General features: G+C 41.0%; 1 protein-coding gene across 3 annotated transcripts in view; it reads left to right on the top strand.

Annotated features, from left to right (window-relative positions):
• Positions 1-7,872: 7,872 nt before the first annotated feature.
• YLPM1 (YLP motif containing 1) overlaps positions 7,873-15,659 on the top strand; it is an 87,219-nt gene continuing 79,432 nt past the window's right edge. For 2 of the 3 annotated variants that reach the window (XM_069092230.1, XM_069092229.1), the window contains exon 1: positions 7,873-9,937. In XM_069092230.1, coding sequence (XP_068948331.1) covers positions 9,071-9,937 — 867 coding nt within the window. In that variant the 5' untranslated portion in view covers positions 7,873-9,070. The remainder of the gene's footprint in view (positions 9,938-15,659) is intronic. The other variant, XM_069092228.1, reaches the window with a different exon arrangement.

A 15,659-nucleotide genomic window follows, 5' to 3' on the forward strand; every position in this document is an offset into this window, starting at 1 on the left:
GTTTTCAGATGAGGTAATTAAAGCTATCTATAGCCATATGAAAAATATATTCTAACTCACTATTGATTGGAGAAGTACATGTTTAACAATTCTGAGGTACTACCTCATACCTATTAGATTAGATAATAGGACAGAAAAAGTAAATGACAAATGCTAGAGGGGAGAATTAATGTACTGTTGTTGGAGTTGTGAATTGATGAAACCATATTATAGAACAATTTGGAACTATACCCAAATGGCTATAAAACCATACATATAGCAATACCACTACTAGGTCTGTATCCCAAAAGAGATAAAAAAACAAAAAGGAAATGATCTATATGTACAAAAATATTTATAGCAGCTCTTTTCTGGGGGCAAAGAATTGGAAACTGAAGTGATGCACATCAATTGGGGAATGGCTGAAGAAGTTGTGGTATGCAATTATGATGAAATACTATTGCACTATAAGAAATGATAAGCAGATGCTCTCAGAAAAACCTAGAAGGAAGTTACACTGGTTGATTCAAAATGAAATGTACTGCATAGAAAGTAATAGCAATATTGTAAGATGACCTGCTGTGAATGACTTAGTTATTCTCACCAACATAACAATCCATGACAACTGTGAAGGACTTAGGATGAAAAATGCTATCCATCTCCAGAGAAAGAACTGATGGTGTCTGAATACAGATGGAAGCAACTTTTTTTTCACTTTCTTTTTCTTGAGGTTTTTTTTGTCTATGTTTTCTTTCACAATGTGACCATTATGGATAAGTTTTTGCATGACTACACATATACAGTCTATATGGAATTGCTTGCCTTCTCAATGAAGGGAAGTAAGGAGGAAGGAAGGAAGAGAATTTGGAACTTAAAAGTACATGTTTTTACATGTAACTGGGGGAAATTAAATACTAAATAAATACCAAGAAAGGGGAAAATTAATATTACAAGTTAGTGGAAGAAAATATAGTGATTATAATCTTTAATGCATTAGTATATAATTCAACAAAGAGAATATCATAATAAATTACTTTAATTAATTTACTTTCAGTAAAACCTAACAATTTTCTGCATACAAGAACCATAAAGACACACATAGGGTTAGATTAAACTTCTGGATGAGATTATTTTATTTAATTTCTGTTGTCCATTTAGAATTTTTGATAGTAAATTTCTTGTTTAGTTAAGAGTTGAGTTGTTTTGATTCAACACCACATCTTTTTCTTATTATTCTTCTCTATGCTTGTTTTCAACTAATCCTGATCTTAGCTCTCACAAATTCATGGTCTGGCCATACATAGGCAGGCGACTCAAGGATAACTCTCTGAGTTTGTTTTTCCAAGTGTAACCAAGTTACAGAAGCTGGCTGTATGGACTTATGGGAATTGTGGTCCACAGGGACAAAGCAGGTTCCTCTCACTTGGGGGCTGTCTAAATATGTAAATGCAGCTGACTCATGGGTGACCTGGATAGATATGATATCATAAATATGGTCTGAGATCTGTAGTAGGTAAGAGTACATAAAGAGAATAAGAGGAGAATTGTACTGGCAGTACCAACAACCTAGGTGGGCAAAAGGGCACAGGGTCTAAGAGTGCTGGAGATGGGCAATTTATCATTCAGCCCTCAAGAGAAGCTTTGGGTTAATTTTATATCTACCAATACCACCTCAAATATTACTAGTCTAGGAGTATAAGCTTGCATTCAGAACAAAAGTCACTATCCTTTGTTGCTCTCACAAGGAAGAATAGCCCTTAGCTTATACTTGCCACCAAATGCTGATTATAGAAAAAGAAAACTACAAATATCTAGTAAACATCTTTATTAAATAAAGTAAAAAGAAATCAGGTAACTTATACAGATTAGCATATACTAAAGAATACAAGAGTAAATGAGACCTTCAGTTGGGAGAAAGACCTCAGTTCAAACCAAGAGCTAAAACAAAAATGGCCCCACCAAGAGGAGGTCCACCCTCAGCATGTGTAGGACTTCAGGTGATACAGAGCAAAGGTCATGTTGGGGGCTGATTTCCCCTACCTGTGTGCAGTTCTGGGATTCTGGTCTTCCATTCAAAAGCCCATGCATCCTCTTTTGAAATTAGGCTGTTAAGGGAGCATCAACATGAACAACAAAGTCTCCTACAATAAGGGCAGGAGTTTGGGAGGAGAGAAAGACATTCCTTGAGATAGGAGGGAGACTAGTTTTCTTTATGTCCTCTCTTAAAGAAGTGTATCTTCAACAGTATGAAGGAGCATTCTTCTGGAGAAGAGAGGAGGTGATAGGATCAAGGGTACATGTAGTGAAACAGGCCTTGACAAAGATAAAGGCCATCTCGTTATCAGAGATCAGAGGAAAGGAAGAGAGAATGGGAGATGATGTTTCGAGACAAAGGGAGAGAAGAGGGAACTGATAATGAATGGCCTCAATTTTCTTTTTTTTTTTTCATTATCAATTAAATTTTCTTTTTCAATTATCAAGCACTTTTTCTCCCTTCCACTTTCTTCTCTGCAATTAGAAAAACAAAAACAATAACGCTTTTAACAAACATGTATAGTTAAGCAAAACAAATTACCATATTAACCATGTCCAAAAACACTTTTCATTCTGCATCTTGAGTCCATGACCTCTATGTCATGAGGTGGATAGCATACCTCATCATCGGTCCTCTAGAATCATGACTGATCATTGAAATGATCAGAGATCTTAAGTCTTTAAAAGTTTTTTTTGTCTTTAAAATGTTATTGTTAGGGCGGCTAGGTGGTGCAGTGAATAGAGCACCGGCCCTGGAGTCAGGAGTTTAAATCTGGCCTCAGACACTTTACACACTTACTAGCCATGTGACTTTGGGCAAGTCACAACCTCAATTGCCCTCCAAAAAGCAAAAAAAAAAAATGTTGTTATTGTTGTATAATTTGTTGTCCTGTTCTGGTCACTTTATTCAGCATCAGTTCATACAAACCTTCCCAGTCTTCTCTGAAATTTTCCCTTTTGTTATTTTTTTATGGCAGTTAGGAGGCAGTTAAGTGACTAATTGGATAGAGTGCTGGGTCTAGAGCCAAGAAGATCTACAGCCTCAGATACTTACTAGCTGTGTGACCCTGGGCAAGTCACTTTACCCTGTTTGCTTCAGAGAAAGAAATGACAAAACACTCTAGCATCTTCACCAAGAAAGCAGGACACAGCTGAACAAACAAAACCAGAGATTATAGAATAGAAAAAGAGCAAGATAATGAAAGAGATTCAGAGATGAGGTTTGTCAAGGGATTTGCTGTGATAGGATAAGGGGCTGAGGGATTGCAGAGTGGAAGATAATGCAAAATTGAATTGTTTCACTATATAGAATTGAGATTGTGAAGAAACGAAATTGAAATCAGGGCAGAGCAGGGTTAGGGAAGTACTGATGGGTGAAGGGATTGGAAGTCATTATGAAGGCTGAGTATGTTTAAAAGAAGTGAGACCCAGAGAGAGATGGAAAAACAGGAGATTGTGGTCAAATAGAGGAACATCAAAGATTTTTGTTTTGTTTTGCTTTTATCAAGGAAGTGGGATACTTATGGATAATGGTGAGACACAGGGTAAGACCCTATGTGTGACTAATATGTAGGAGGAGGAATAGACAGCTCTTTTCTCTGACCGTACCCCATGCCTGAAATGCTCTCCTTCCTCAACTCCAACTACTGACTTCCTTGGCTTCCTTTAAGTCCCAATTAAAATTCCACCTCCTATAGGAAGCTCGCCCAACCCATTTCCTATTTATCCTGTATATTACTCACTTTGTATATTTTTGTTTGCATGTTGTTTCCACCATTAGACTGTAAGTTCCTTGAGAGCAGACTGCCTTTTGCCTCTTTTTGTATACCCAGTACTTAGCAGAATGCCGGGCATATAGATATGTTGAATAAATGTTTATTGATTGATTGACAGTGAGGAACAGGAAGTTTAGAATATTTGAGGAATCATTAGCAAGAATATTGAAGCCTCCAATATATTATCAAGGCAGGAGTTTGGGTTGGGGGAGAAGAAGGCTGTGGGTTGAATTTCTTGAGAAAGTAGGGAGAACCGAATGTGGTGGTGGTGGACACCTGTTATCCCTGCTACCTGTTATTCCTGAGGTTTAGTAGATCTCTTGAACTCTGGGGTTCTAAGCTGCAGTAGGGTTAAAGCCTGTTGGCTGTTAAAACCATGACCAGCACCAGTATGGAAAGTCCCCAGTATTGAAATGCCACCAGGCTGCCTAAGGAGAGGCAAACTGATTCAGGTCAGAAATGGAATGGGTTGTCATACAAATTTAAAGTGGAGTTTGGGTAAATAGCATGTAGCAACACTAGTATGTGCTAAAATAGTTTGATGGTACTCATATCCAAGCACAGTATAGGAAGTTATGGATAGATGTACAGCAATTCAGTTAGGGATAGAGTTGTAAGTAGCCTCCTGACTTAAAAATTAAAACAATTTTTAAAATTTAGAAACTAAAAGAATTTTTAAAAGATCAGCACACTGCCAATCCATGGACTGCAGACAGAGAGCGTTCGGTCAGATGGGTATCACAGAGAAGTAACATGCAGGATGGTGGCCCAGATCAGCAGTTGGATATGCACTCCAATTGAAGTCTCTGATGAGACAGAACCACTAGGAGCCCAGGTTTACATAGGGGCATCACACAAAAGATCTGCCATGACAGCCATTACCTCACTGGTAGGGTCATGGGCTTAGGGCATATAAGCCAATAATAAAAGTGAGGTTTCTAAAGAGTAACCCGGAAGGCCTACTCAGGATGAGGAAGGTGAAATTAGAATTGTTCTGCATCAGTAAGCTTGTGGGGAGTACTGATCAATAGTAGAATCATGCCTGTGAGTAGCCATAGTATTTCCAGCTTTGGACAGATAGGGAGAATTGAGTGTCAGGAAAAAAAAACAAGAAAGAAAGAAAAGGAAGGAAGGTAGGAAAGAAGGAAGGAAGGAAGAAGAAGAAAGATGACCTGGGGGTGGGTAGGCAACAGCCATCATGATCTATATCAAGTGATAAATTTAAATAGAATTAATTTCAAAGGAGGGGAGGCTGCTGAGTGATGGCAGTAAACAGAGTGTCTGGAAGTGTCCCTGAGGAGTGACAGTACCCTCTAGGACCAGTGTGGATGCTGTAGGGGGGAGAATATGAATGAACATACAACAAATGGTGGAGAGAATGTCAGGGATGCAGGATCATCTGGAGGAAGTCAGATTTCAATGAGAGCAAGTACATGAAAGGTATATGAAAGGAAGAGATCCAGAATGAAAAGTAAATTTGCTTCTTTTTAGAAAAGGACCTTCCAGAAGGTGTAGGGGAAAGTGTGAATAGAGTTAGAATGGGACACAAGTTGGGTATAGAGATAGAGGTGAGGACTGGAGATTATTCACTTAGGTAGCCAAGAGGGGTAAGCTAGGTGGTACAGTGGATAGAGTGCTGGGCCTAGAGTCAGGAGGATTCATCTTCCTGAGTTAAAATGTGGGTTCAGATACTTATTAGCTGTGTGACCCTGGACAAGTCACTTAAATCTAACACTTACCTCAGTTTCTTCATCTGTAAAATGAGCTGGAGTATCTTTGCCAAGAAAACTCCAAACAGGGTCACAAACAGTTGAGCACAACTGAACAACAGGTAGCCAAGGGAGAGTAACAGGTAGTTGGAGTTTGCTAACCATAGGGGTAGTGCTGGGGGACAATTGAGATGTAATAGTGATAATTTCCACAGGATGGTGTTTTAGGGCAAAAGGCCAAAGGCACTGGGCCTTGGTCTCTCCATCTGTTCCTGTGCATTAGGTATCAATTCTACTTGCACATCTCTGAATCTGTCCCCTTTTGTATAACCATACGGTCATCATCCTAGCTTAAGTTCTCATTACCTCTAGTCTGGACTATTGTAATAGTTTCCAAACTAGTGCCCTTGTTGCAGTCTCTACCATCTCTGGAAATAGACTGTTCTATGTAAGAAATAGCAAATACATCTCCAGACATATCACACTGGATATCCAGTAGACATCTTGAATTCAGCATGTCCAAAATTGAATTCATCTTTCTCCAAAAACCTCCCTACCTCTTACCTTCCCTGTTACTGTAAAGGGTGATACCATTTTTCCAGTCCCTCAAGGGAGGTAGGAAGGAGGTAATAGGGATGGGATCTGAACCCCTAAGAGGAAAACATCATGGCTTTGAAAGCAACCCGGTCCCTGAATTTTCCTATACATTTCAATAGCCCAGATCACTGGTGCCTCTGCTCAAGGGATGTGCCCCATCCCAGCCCACCTGGATTATTTAATTAGTTTATTTGCCACTCCTTAATCTCATCCAGATCTTCCCATAATCTTTCTTTATAAAAATATCCGTCCATTTTCAACAAATGTACAGATTCCTTAAAAATCTGACCCACTTGTATTGGTGTCACAAATATCTCACACTCACTAGAAACCTTGCTCACCCACCCAGTGTCATAATAAAGTTGATACTTGGGGTGGCTAGATGGCGCAGTGAATAGAGCACCAGCCCTGGAATCAGGAGGACCTGAGTTCAAATCCAGCCTCAGACACTTAACACAAAAACTAGCCGTGTGACCTTGGGCAAGTCACTTAACCCCAAATGACCTCCCAAAAAAAGCAAAAAAGAAACTAAATAAATTTGATACTTGGACTGAAAGAAGGCTTCAGTGGTCGAATTCTTTTGAGGTAGACCTCTGCCCTGTATCCTTGCATTATACACATTAAACACAGCATAAGGAAAGTTTAAAGGGAAAGATGAATTTGGTTTTGGACATGTTGAATTTAAGATGTCTACTGGACATCCAGTTTGATATTCCTAAATAGGTACTTGCTATTTTTTATATAAAACAAGTTATTTCCAGTCTCTGTGCCTTTGCAGAGGCTATCTCCTATATCTAGAATGCATTTCTTCTCACCTCTGCCTCTTAGAATCTCTAGTTCCTTTCAAAGCTTAGCTCAAATGCCACTTTATATATGAGTCCTTTCCTGATCCCAAATTACAAGTACTTCCTCAAAAAATAACTTCATTTTTTCTTTATGTATAGTACAAACTTATTTATACTAGGGCCTGTTTCCCAGATAGACTGTAAACTCGGGGGAGGGAGGGCAGAGACTTTCATTTTTGTTTTTATATCCCTAGTAAGCACATAGTAGTTGCTTACTAAATTCTTATTGACTGATGATTGATTAATTGAATGATTTGGCTCTGGGCTAGCTCTGTCAGGTAATGTCATCTAGATCCTGTAGGGGAAGGAAGTTAGGACAAATCTCAGCTGTACATCTTGACCTCCCTGTTTCCAAATCCCAAACACATGTGTTCCTCTGGTAATCCATTTCCTCAGAGAGATGGTCTGTGACAGTTATTTTCCCTGTCTTCAAGTGATCAAGTCTATTGGTTAACTGATGTGTTCTCATCTCTGTGCTACAATTGAGGGAAATAAGAAAAGAAAACACATTCCTTGCCCTCAGATTACAGTTTGGTTGATAAAATGAGAATAACACACATGGAACAAAGAAGTGTGAAAAGCATAGAAGCAAATGATAGGTGGTATGGTTCATGCCATAAGTGCTATAGGAATTCAGAGAAAAAAAGGGAACCAGTGACTTCACATTGTCAAAGGAAATTTCCTGAAGCCTGTGGAATATTCACAGGGTCTTTATAAATGCGACATAGATGAGGGGCATGGTGGTATTCCAGGCCAAGGAATCAGTACAAACAAATACAGAAAGATGAGAATGAGCCCATTATGGGAAAGAATGAAAGAACTTAGAGCTGCCTTGGAGTCCTTGTTCTTTAGTTGAACTACCTCGTTTATTTTACAGTTGAAGAAACAGAGGATTGTAAAGAATTCATGTTGGGTGGGGTGGGGTTTTAGGGCAGCTACAGGAAATAAGTTGGGAAAGATAGGTCAAGTCAGATTGCACAGGGTGTTAAATGCCAGACTAAGGAATTTGAATTGTCGAGAAGATGCTGCTGGCTTTGTAAAGTGGAGTATCTTCTTTAAAAAAAAATATTAAAAACAATTATAACCTTGACAAGTACTAACAAACATAAACACTTCCACGTAGAAGGAAAAACAAACAGAAAGAAGGTTGTATATAACACTGTGAAGCTCTATAACATATACCTTAATTTAAAAAAAGTGTACATTTAAACTTAGCATGGTAGTATCAACATTGCTCTGTTTGTTTGTTCCACTGTGAAGTTCCTAAGCAGAGGTTGCTTCTTAAATCGATTTTTTTTTCCTCGAACTCCTTTGGTAGTGTGGTAAAGCCCCTTCTCAGAATTATGTTTTCAAATCCGCAGAATAAAAGTAGACCGGAAACCAACTACATTGAAAAACAGCTGTCGATTCTTTCTTTTTTTTTTTTTTAAAGACCCCAGGTTAAGAAGTCCTGCTGTAAAATATGAGGAACCATTCACATTTGGGTATTCATGTCATCTGTTTAAAAAAAAAAGATGGAAATGGGGTGGTCTAGAAGACTCATTTCCTTTCAATTCTAAATCTCTCGTTCTAATTTTCGCTAGATCGGTTGTGGGAGATCAGGTTGGGTCAGATTGTGGAGAGGCTTGAATGCCAGGCTAAGGTATTGCTACATAGGAGGTCCATGGACATTTCGGTCTCAGCTTCCTCATCTGTAAAATGTGAGTAGATTCGATGACGTCCAGGGTCCCTTCCAACTCTTCACCTTTGATCTTGTGGCACGGATCGCATCTTCCAGTGTAGCAAATTGCTCTCACCAGTCTGTGATTCTATGGCAACGTTCCACAGCCGGAGACAATTTCCGGGTCTGAAGGAAGATGGCAACCATGAGTCAACACAAGATAGGGCCGCTCTATCTTGCCTTTGTTCTCCTCTCAATAGTTACTGCGCAAGCGCACTGGGTTAGACCCCGCCCCTGCCTTCGCCTCCGCAGTCGCGGGCGAAGGCGTTCGCGCCTGCGCACTTGCGCGCTCCGTTTACACGCTCCGGGGCCTGGAGACGCCGCGAGTTCCGGCTGTCGCGGCGGCTGCAGCCCTTTGGGTCGGTTGCGACGAGTAACGGCGCCGGGGATCGCTCTGCCGCCTCCTCCGACATGTACCCGACTTGGGGCCGGTATGGCGGGGCGAGCCATTACCCGCCGCCCCTGGTGCCTCCGCCGCCCCCGCCCGTTGGACTCCCCGAGGCCTCCCCGGGGCCCGGCGGCTACTCGAGCGCGGCGGCGCCGGCGGCTCCTGCCTCCTCGGGCTTCCTGAGCTTCCGCGAGCAGCACTTGGCGCAGCTCCAGCAGCTGCAGCAGATGCACCAGAAGCAGATGCAGTGCGTCCTCCAGCCCCATCACCTCCCCCCGCCCCCCCTGCCGCCTCCTCCGGTCATGCCCGGCGGGGGCTACGGGGACTGGCAGCCGCCGCCGCCACCGATGCCCCCGCCGCCCGGGCCGGTCCTAAGCTATCAGAAGCAGCAGCAGTACAAGCATCAGATGCTCCAGCAGCAGCACCGAGAGGGGCCCCCTGGCCCAGTACCCATGGAGCTGGATTCACCTCCCGAGTCTCCCCCAGTGCCCCCCGGTTCCTACATCCCCCCATCCCAAACCTACATGCCCCCCAGTCAGCCCCCGCCCTCTTATTTCCCCCAGTCCTCATCCCAGTCCTACCTGCCACCAGCTCAACCATCCCCTTCCCAGTCCCCACCCCAGTCCTACATTGCACCTTCCCAGTCTTCCTCTTCTTACTCCAACTCTTCTCAGGCTTACTTGCCCCATTCCCAGGCTTACTTGCCCCAGTCCCAGTCATCTCCTTCCCACTCCTCTCAGTCCCATACCAAATCACAACTGGCTCCACCACAACCCAGCCCTTCGGGTGCCAGTACAACTGCCCAGCAAGAGCCATTGGAAAGTGGTGCTAAGAACACAAACGCTGAGCAGCCAGCCCCTCAACCAGATCCTTCCACTATGACCCCACAGGTAAGCATTTATTTTGGATAGAGGGTTTGTCAGTTGGGTAATTTTTAAGATTCACTTTCGAGAGAAAGTTCCTTAATAGAGCATGTGTATTTTGGAATCTGGAGGGGTCATTTGTGATTAGTAGGATTCACTTTACTAGGAATAAATCCAGAGGATTATGAAAGTGTAGAAGGTCTAAGCGTTAGTATATAGACCAAGGAAATAATCAAGGTTGCACAGCCTCTTCCCTGCATAAGAGAGAGATATTTATAGTTTATAAAACAGTAAACATTTAAAGAGGTTTTAGATGCTCAGGATTAGTGAGATGAGTAAAGAATGACACCTCAGTTAAATTTCAAATTTAACTCTTTAAAAAGAGCTACTAAGCTCAAGAGTTTTGCTAAATATGATAAATGGCTTTTCTATAATGATTTAAACCAAAGCTTCCATTGAAAAGATAAAGAAAACTGGTTTGATTATGTTATACTCTGAATATATTAGTATTTGCTTGATTTTGTCTTTTTTAATTAATTTTTAAAACTATTTGTAGCTAAAATATTTAAATTACTAACTAGGGTTCTTTTCACTGCCCACTTCTAACTTGTTTTGGAAAATGAGGATTGTCTTGTCAAGGGTGGCCTTGTTAAGAGTGGTAATTGTTTTGTATTTAAGAACTCCTTCCCATGAGGCACTTGCTTTGGAGTTACACTGGTTTCTCTCCTTACATTTTACCTTTTTGAGGCATCAGTGACTCAGAAAATTAGTTATAAACTTATACATCTTTTACTCTGCAACAATAGATGTTGTTGACCATCAATAATTCAGTTAAATTCAACAAACATTAAGTGCAAGGTAGGTACTTTTCTAGACTAGAGAGACAAAAAGTCTGCCCTTAAGGAGCTTATATTTTACTAGGGTTAGAATTGGAGGAGTACGAGCTATGAACAGATAAGTTAATACAAGGTCATTTGAGGATAGAGAAAATGTTAATGATTGGGAGTGGGGTGTGATGTTGAGGATATGAAAAGATTTTGTGGATGAGATAGCACTTGAGCTGGACCTCAAAGGAAGGTAGAATTTTGAAAGGGGAATGGTACATTTTCAAACATGGGCCACAGCTTGTGTGACTACATGACGACAGGAGATAGAATATCAAGTATAGAGAACACTTAGCATCCAATTTGGCTGGAATGTATAATATATAACGTGGAATAAAATGAAATAAGTATAGGTTGCTGCTAATGGGGTTGTATTTTATTTAATAGGCAATAAGGAACTGCTGCTTTGTGAAGGAAAGATTGGTGACGGGGAGACACTATTACTGGAGACAGTAATAGTTCTGGCCCGAGGAGATGGGGCCTCAAACTCGGGTGGTAGCAATGGAGAAGAAGGCAAGAGAAAGAATAGGACTTAGCAACTGGTTGGCTGGGGGAAGAGATGGTGTTGGGTGGGAAAAGATAAGAGTCAAAAATAACGCTAGTATTATTAACCTGAGTAATTGGGAAATTGGTTGTGGTACTGTTTGTGAAAATAGGGAAGTTTGGAAAAAGAGAAGGATTAAGGAGGAATATCATGAGTTTAGTTTTGGACAAATTTAGTTTGAGATATTGACAGAATATGATATCTAGGTGGAGGTGTCCAGGAAGCAGTTGGAAATGTGGTACTAGAGTTCCTGAGAGCCTGCATATAGATCATAATTAACTCATGGGAATTGATAAGATAATGGAAGGGGAGAGAGTTAGAAGAAAAGAGCTTAGGACAGACCTTGGGAATCATCTGTGAATAGGTGAGATATTTGTGATGATTCATTCAGCAAAGAAGACTGAGAAAGAACAGGTTTAGAAAGGAAGGAATACAGCTACATTAAGAACCTACTATGTTCCACAGCATTTGATAAGTATTTTGTAAGTATTATCTCATTAAGAGAAGAAAGAACACTGGATTTGGGTTGAGTTATGGTTTTACTGTTTACTGTCTGTGTAATCCAGGGGTATATGGGTTGTTTAAAGAGGACTAACAGCTCTGGTATGGGGGCTTGCTGAGCCCTTTTCAGGGTTGCTCATTCACCTGGCGCTCAACTCTCACCTGTGGCTCCAAGAAGCTATAACTTGCACAGCGACCACACCCCAGTAAATCCTTTCTGCAGTTGGGCAAAACTGGGTTGAGGGTAACTGATAGGCGTCAGATCTGTGGGTAAGTTAGAGGCATGTCTACCCTAAGCCTGTGAAGACTTCCCCTGACAGAATGGGAGAATGAGAACAGTTTGTTCCAGCGACCATGAAAGTAGCAGAAACGGTTACTGTAGAGCGCTTAGAGCTTGATCAGACATTTAAGACGACAAGATCATCCACTACATCCTGGGCCATTGTCAGTCTTCCTAACTTTTGTCTTACCACTAGACTTCGATGACTTAGAAGAGAGAATGAAGTCTACAACTTTGTGCAGCTCTGCCTCACTTAAATCCCATTCATAAGGCAAGTCAAGACATCACTTGTGATGTCATTGGTCCTCTTTGAAAATGAAGAACAAACAACAACAACCCAGGGCAAGTCTTCTTGTGCCTCAGTTTCCTCATCCGTGAAATGAGGATTTTGGACTCTTTATCTCTAACATGCTTTGTAACTGTATATTTATGATCTCATGAACTATTTATGGAAGCATGAACATTCAGGGAGGAAGGGCTGGTTGGTAGTGTCGAACTCAGCAGAGGACTTAAAAGGAAGAAGACTGAGAAAACACCATTGGATTTGGTAGTTGAGATCATTATTAATTTTTGAGAGAACTGGAGGGTTCCAAAGCCAGGGATTGAGAAGTGAAGAGGTGGAGGCATTGAGTATAGACAGCTCTTTGTAGGATCTGGAGTGAGTGAATGGAGGAAAGATACAGGACAATAAGGTGAATGGAAGGCATGGGCAAATGAAGACTTTATTAAGGATGAACGAATCTTGAAACTGTCTTTAGGTATTGGGGAATGAGCCAGTTAGATAAGGAATGATTTGTGATATGGGAGGGAATGATCAATTAGGGAAGTTTCTTGGGAGGGATGAAATCAAGGACACTAATTAGAGGGGTTAGTATTGGCAAGGAGAAGAGAAGTGGTCTTGGAGCTTGAGGAAAGGGATAAGATTCAGAAGTCCCTGTGGGGAGAACATGATTCAGGGAAAAGTGAAAGGTTTGAACTATAATAGCAAGGAGTCTAGTAATATTAGATCTTGCATTAATTTGTACTGGACTCTGTCCATTGTGGTTGACTACTTCTCTAACAGTATCAGCAGCCCAAGAAGTACGAGCAGAAAAAGCAAGGGGTAGCAATGGCAGCAGTGACGGCAGCAATAGTGGTGGGCTGACTTAGGGTTGAGGATGGGCAGGTGTGAATGGTGGAAGAACAGAAGAGCAAGGAATTCAAGGGTGGAGGATAATGCATATTTAACTTGTCCAAACTGTGATGGCAAGAAAGTGAGCCTAGAATAAGGATGAGAAGGGAGAAAGTAGGGAGATGGTATTGAGACTAAAGGTGGAGATAAGGATGAATAAATTTAGGGAAGTAAAACAGTGGGAGAGATGAACAGTAAGAGAAGAGAATATCAGAAGCTTATAGCATGAAGTGATGGTATTATCTGTTGTATGACAGCTCCTGGGGGTAGCTGACATAAGGTGAAAGGGAAGTAGGTCATTGGAGTTGAAGAGTGACAAGTTGGGGGGGACCAGGATATTTGAAGGGACATTATGTCCACATTAGTGTGGATATCATAGTCCTCAAGTACAAGGGCAAGGGTTGAATTTGAGGGAATATTAAGCACAGGTACTGAACTTCTTTTAGGAGGGAACCTAGTACAGTGGAATGAACACTTGGTTCACTCCAGAAGACCTGGCTTTAAATTCTGCTTCTCATGCTTACCAGTTGTGTGAGGTTGGGGAAGTTACTTAACCTTCCTGGGCTTCAGTTTCCTCATCTTTAAAATGAACAGGTCAGGGGCGGCCAGGTAGCACAGCGAGTAAGAGCACCCGCTCCAGTGTTGAGAAGACCTGGAGATCGAATCCCGGGCTCAGACACTCAGCACCACATCCAGAAATAACTGGCCTTGTAACCTTGAGCAAGTTGCTTAACCCCGATTGCTTAAAAAAAAAAAATGAACAGGTCAGACCAGAGGATCTCTGTGGTCTTTTCTACCTCTAGAGCTAGGATCTTATATTCCTATGATCCTTGAAAAAGGAGGAAGCTACTCTGGGGCTTGTAGGTGACAGCAACAAATAACCAGACAAGTTGGTATCATTGTTACTATTCTTTGTAGGATGACTGAATCATTGTTACCATTCTTTGAAAACTGGTACTTTGTCTAAGGTAAAATAAGTAGATGATATCTATTCATAAGATTCCCAGATGGGCTCATACTACTTAGCTTCTCTTATAATATCTAGTTGGTAAACTCCTAACCAATCTTTATTTTAACAAGACATAGGTACAAATGCTTGTTTGTTGAATTACCAACCAGGAATGTAACTAATTTACATTTCTTCATCATTTGTTCTTTGCTCTGCTCTTTAAAGAATGAAAATAGTAGGAATAACCAAATACAGCTGCAACACAGAATATTTGTAAAAACATCATAAGTGTTTTCTGTGTCAGCATCCCAGAAAAATTGAGCAACCATATTCACTTCTTCATCTCTTTGTTCTCTGATCACTATTTTCACCACTTTTATTTCAGTCAAATCCTATATTTTAAAATTTATTTTTAATACTGTGATAAAATGTTTGTTAGGGTAGATGGTCACTTGTCAGTTTTTTCTTGAGTCCATTGTGGATATATACTTTCACTGTGAGAGATAAAAACCTCTCTTGGAAGATAAGCCACCAGATGTAGGTATTCTCAGACCCAACATGATTCTTAGTTTTTGCTTATAATGTATGTGAAAGCCTCAGCAGAGTAATTTTGGACATTGCTTCGCTGAGCTTGGGTCCTTCAGAGAGACCCAGGAAACCGAAGTCTTATATGACTTGTTCTTAAAACAATGCTAGCTGTTTTGATCACTGATTACTTTTCTAAATGTTAATTGATTTCTTTTTTTTTCTTTTCTTTTTTGCTTTTTGGGGGGCAATTGGGGTTAAGTGACTTGCCCAAGGTCACCCGGCTAGTTTTTGTGTTAAGTGTCTGAAGCTGGATTTGAACTCAGGTCCTCCTGACTCCAGGGTCCGTGCTCTACTCACTACGCCACCTAGCCAACCCAATTGATGATTTCTTTAATCTCTTCAAGAATCTTCCCAAGAATTGAAGTTGCACTCATTGATCTATAGCTTACAGACTATTCTTTTATTTTGAATATCAGGGCATTTGTAAATTTCCAGTTGTGGTGGCACATGTCCTATTTTTGATTTTTCTTGGTTCAACAGTTACTTCCCCTAGTTTTTTCATTTCTTGAGCACGTAGATAATCTGAGATAGATGACTAAATCAGCTTGGTGATCTTCTCCTATCCCCTTATGTATCTTGGATCACCCTCTTCCTCCCTCTCTAGTCATTTTTGGTCTGTCCTTTCCCATCCAGAGGTCATTCTCTGTTGCAGAGAAAAAAGTCATACAAGCTAAGAATTAAACAACGCTGCCTTCTTGGTCAGATATGATCCTTAGCACCTTGAGCAGCAGTCTTACGTACTTATGTTTGCTGGCTGTGTAGCTCATTAAACATTTCCTTGGCTCTCCTGACCCTATGCTTACAATATGGCTTGATTTTATATATCCTCTCT

This window comes from Petaurus breviceps, unplaced genomic scaffold, assembly GCF_028583685.1.
Source record: "Petaurus breviceps papuanus isolate PSGF00001 unplaced genomic scaffold, PetGlider_PUasm1.0 189, whole genome shotgun sequence".
Taxonomy (NCBI): domain Eukaryota; kingdom Metazoa; phylum Chordata; class Mammalia; order Diprotodontia; family Petauridae; genus Petaurus; species Petaurus breviceps.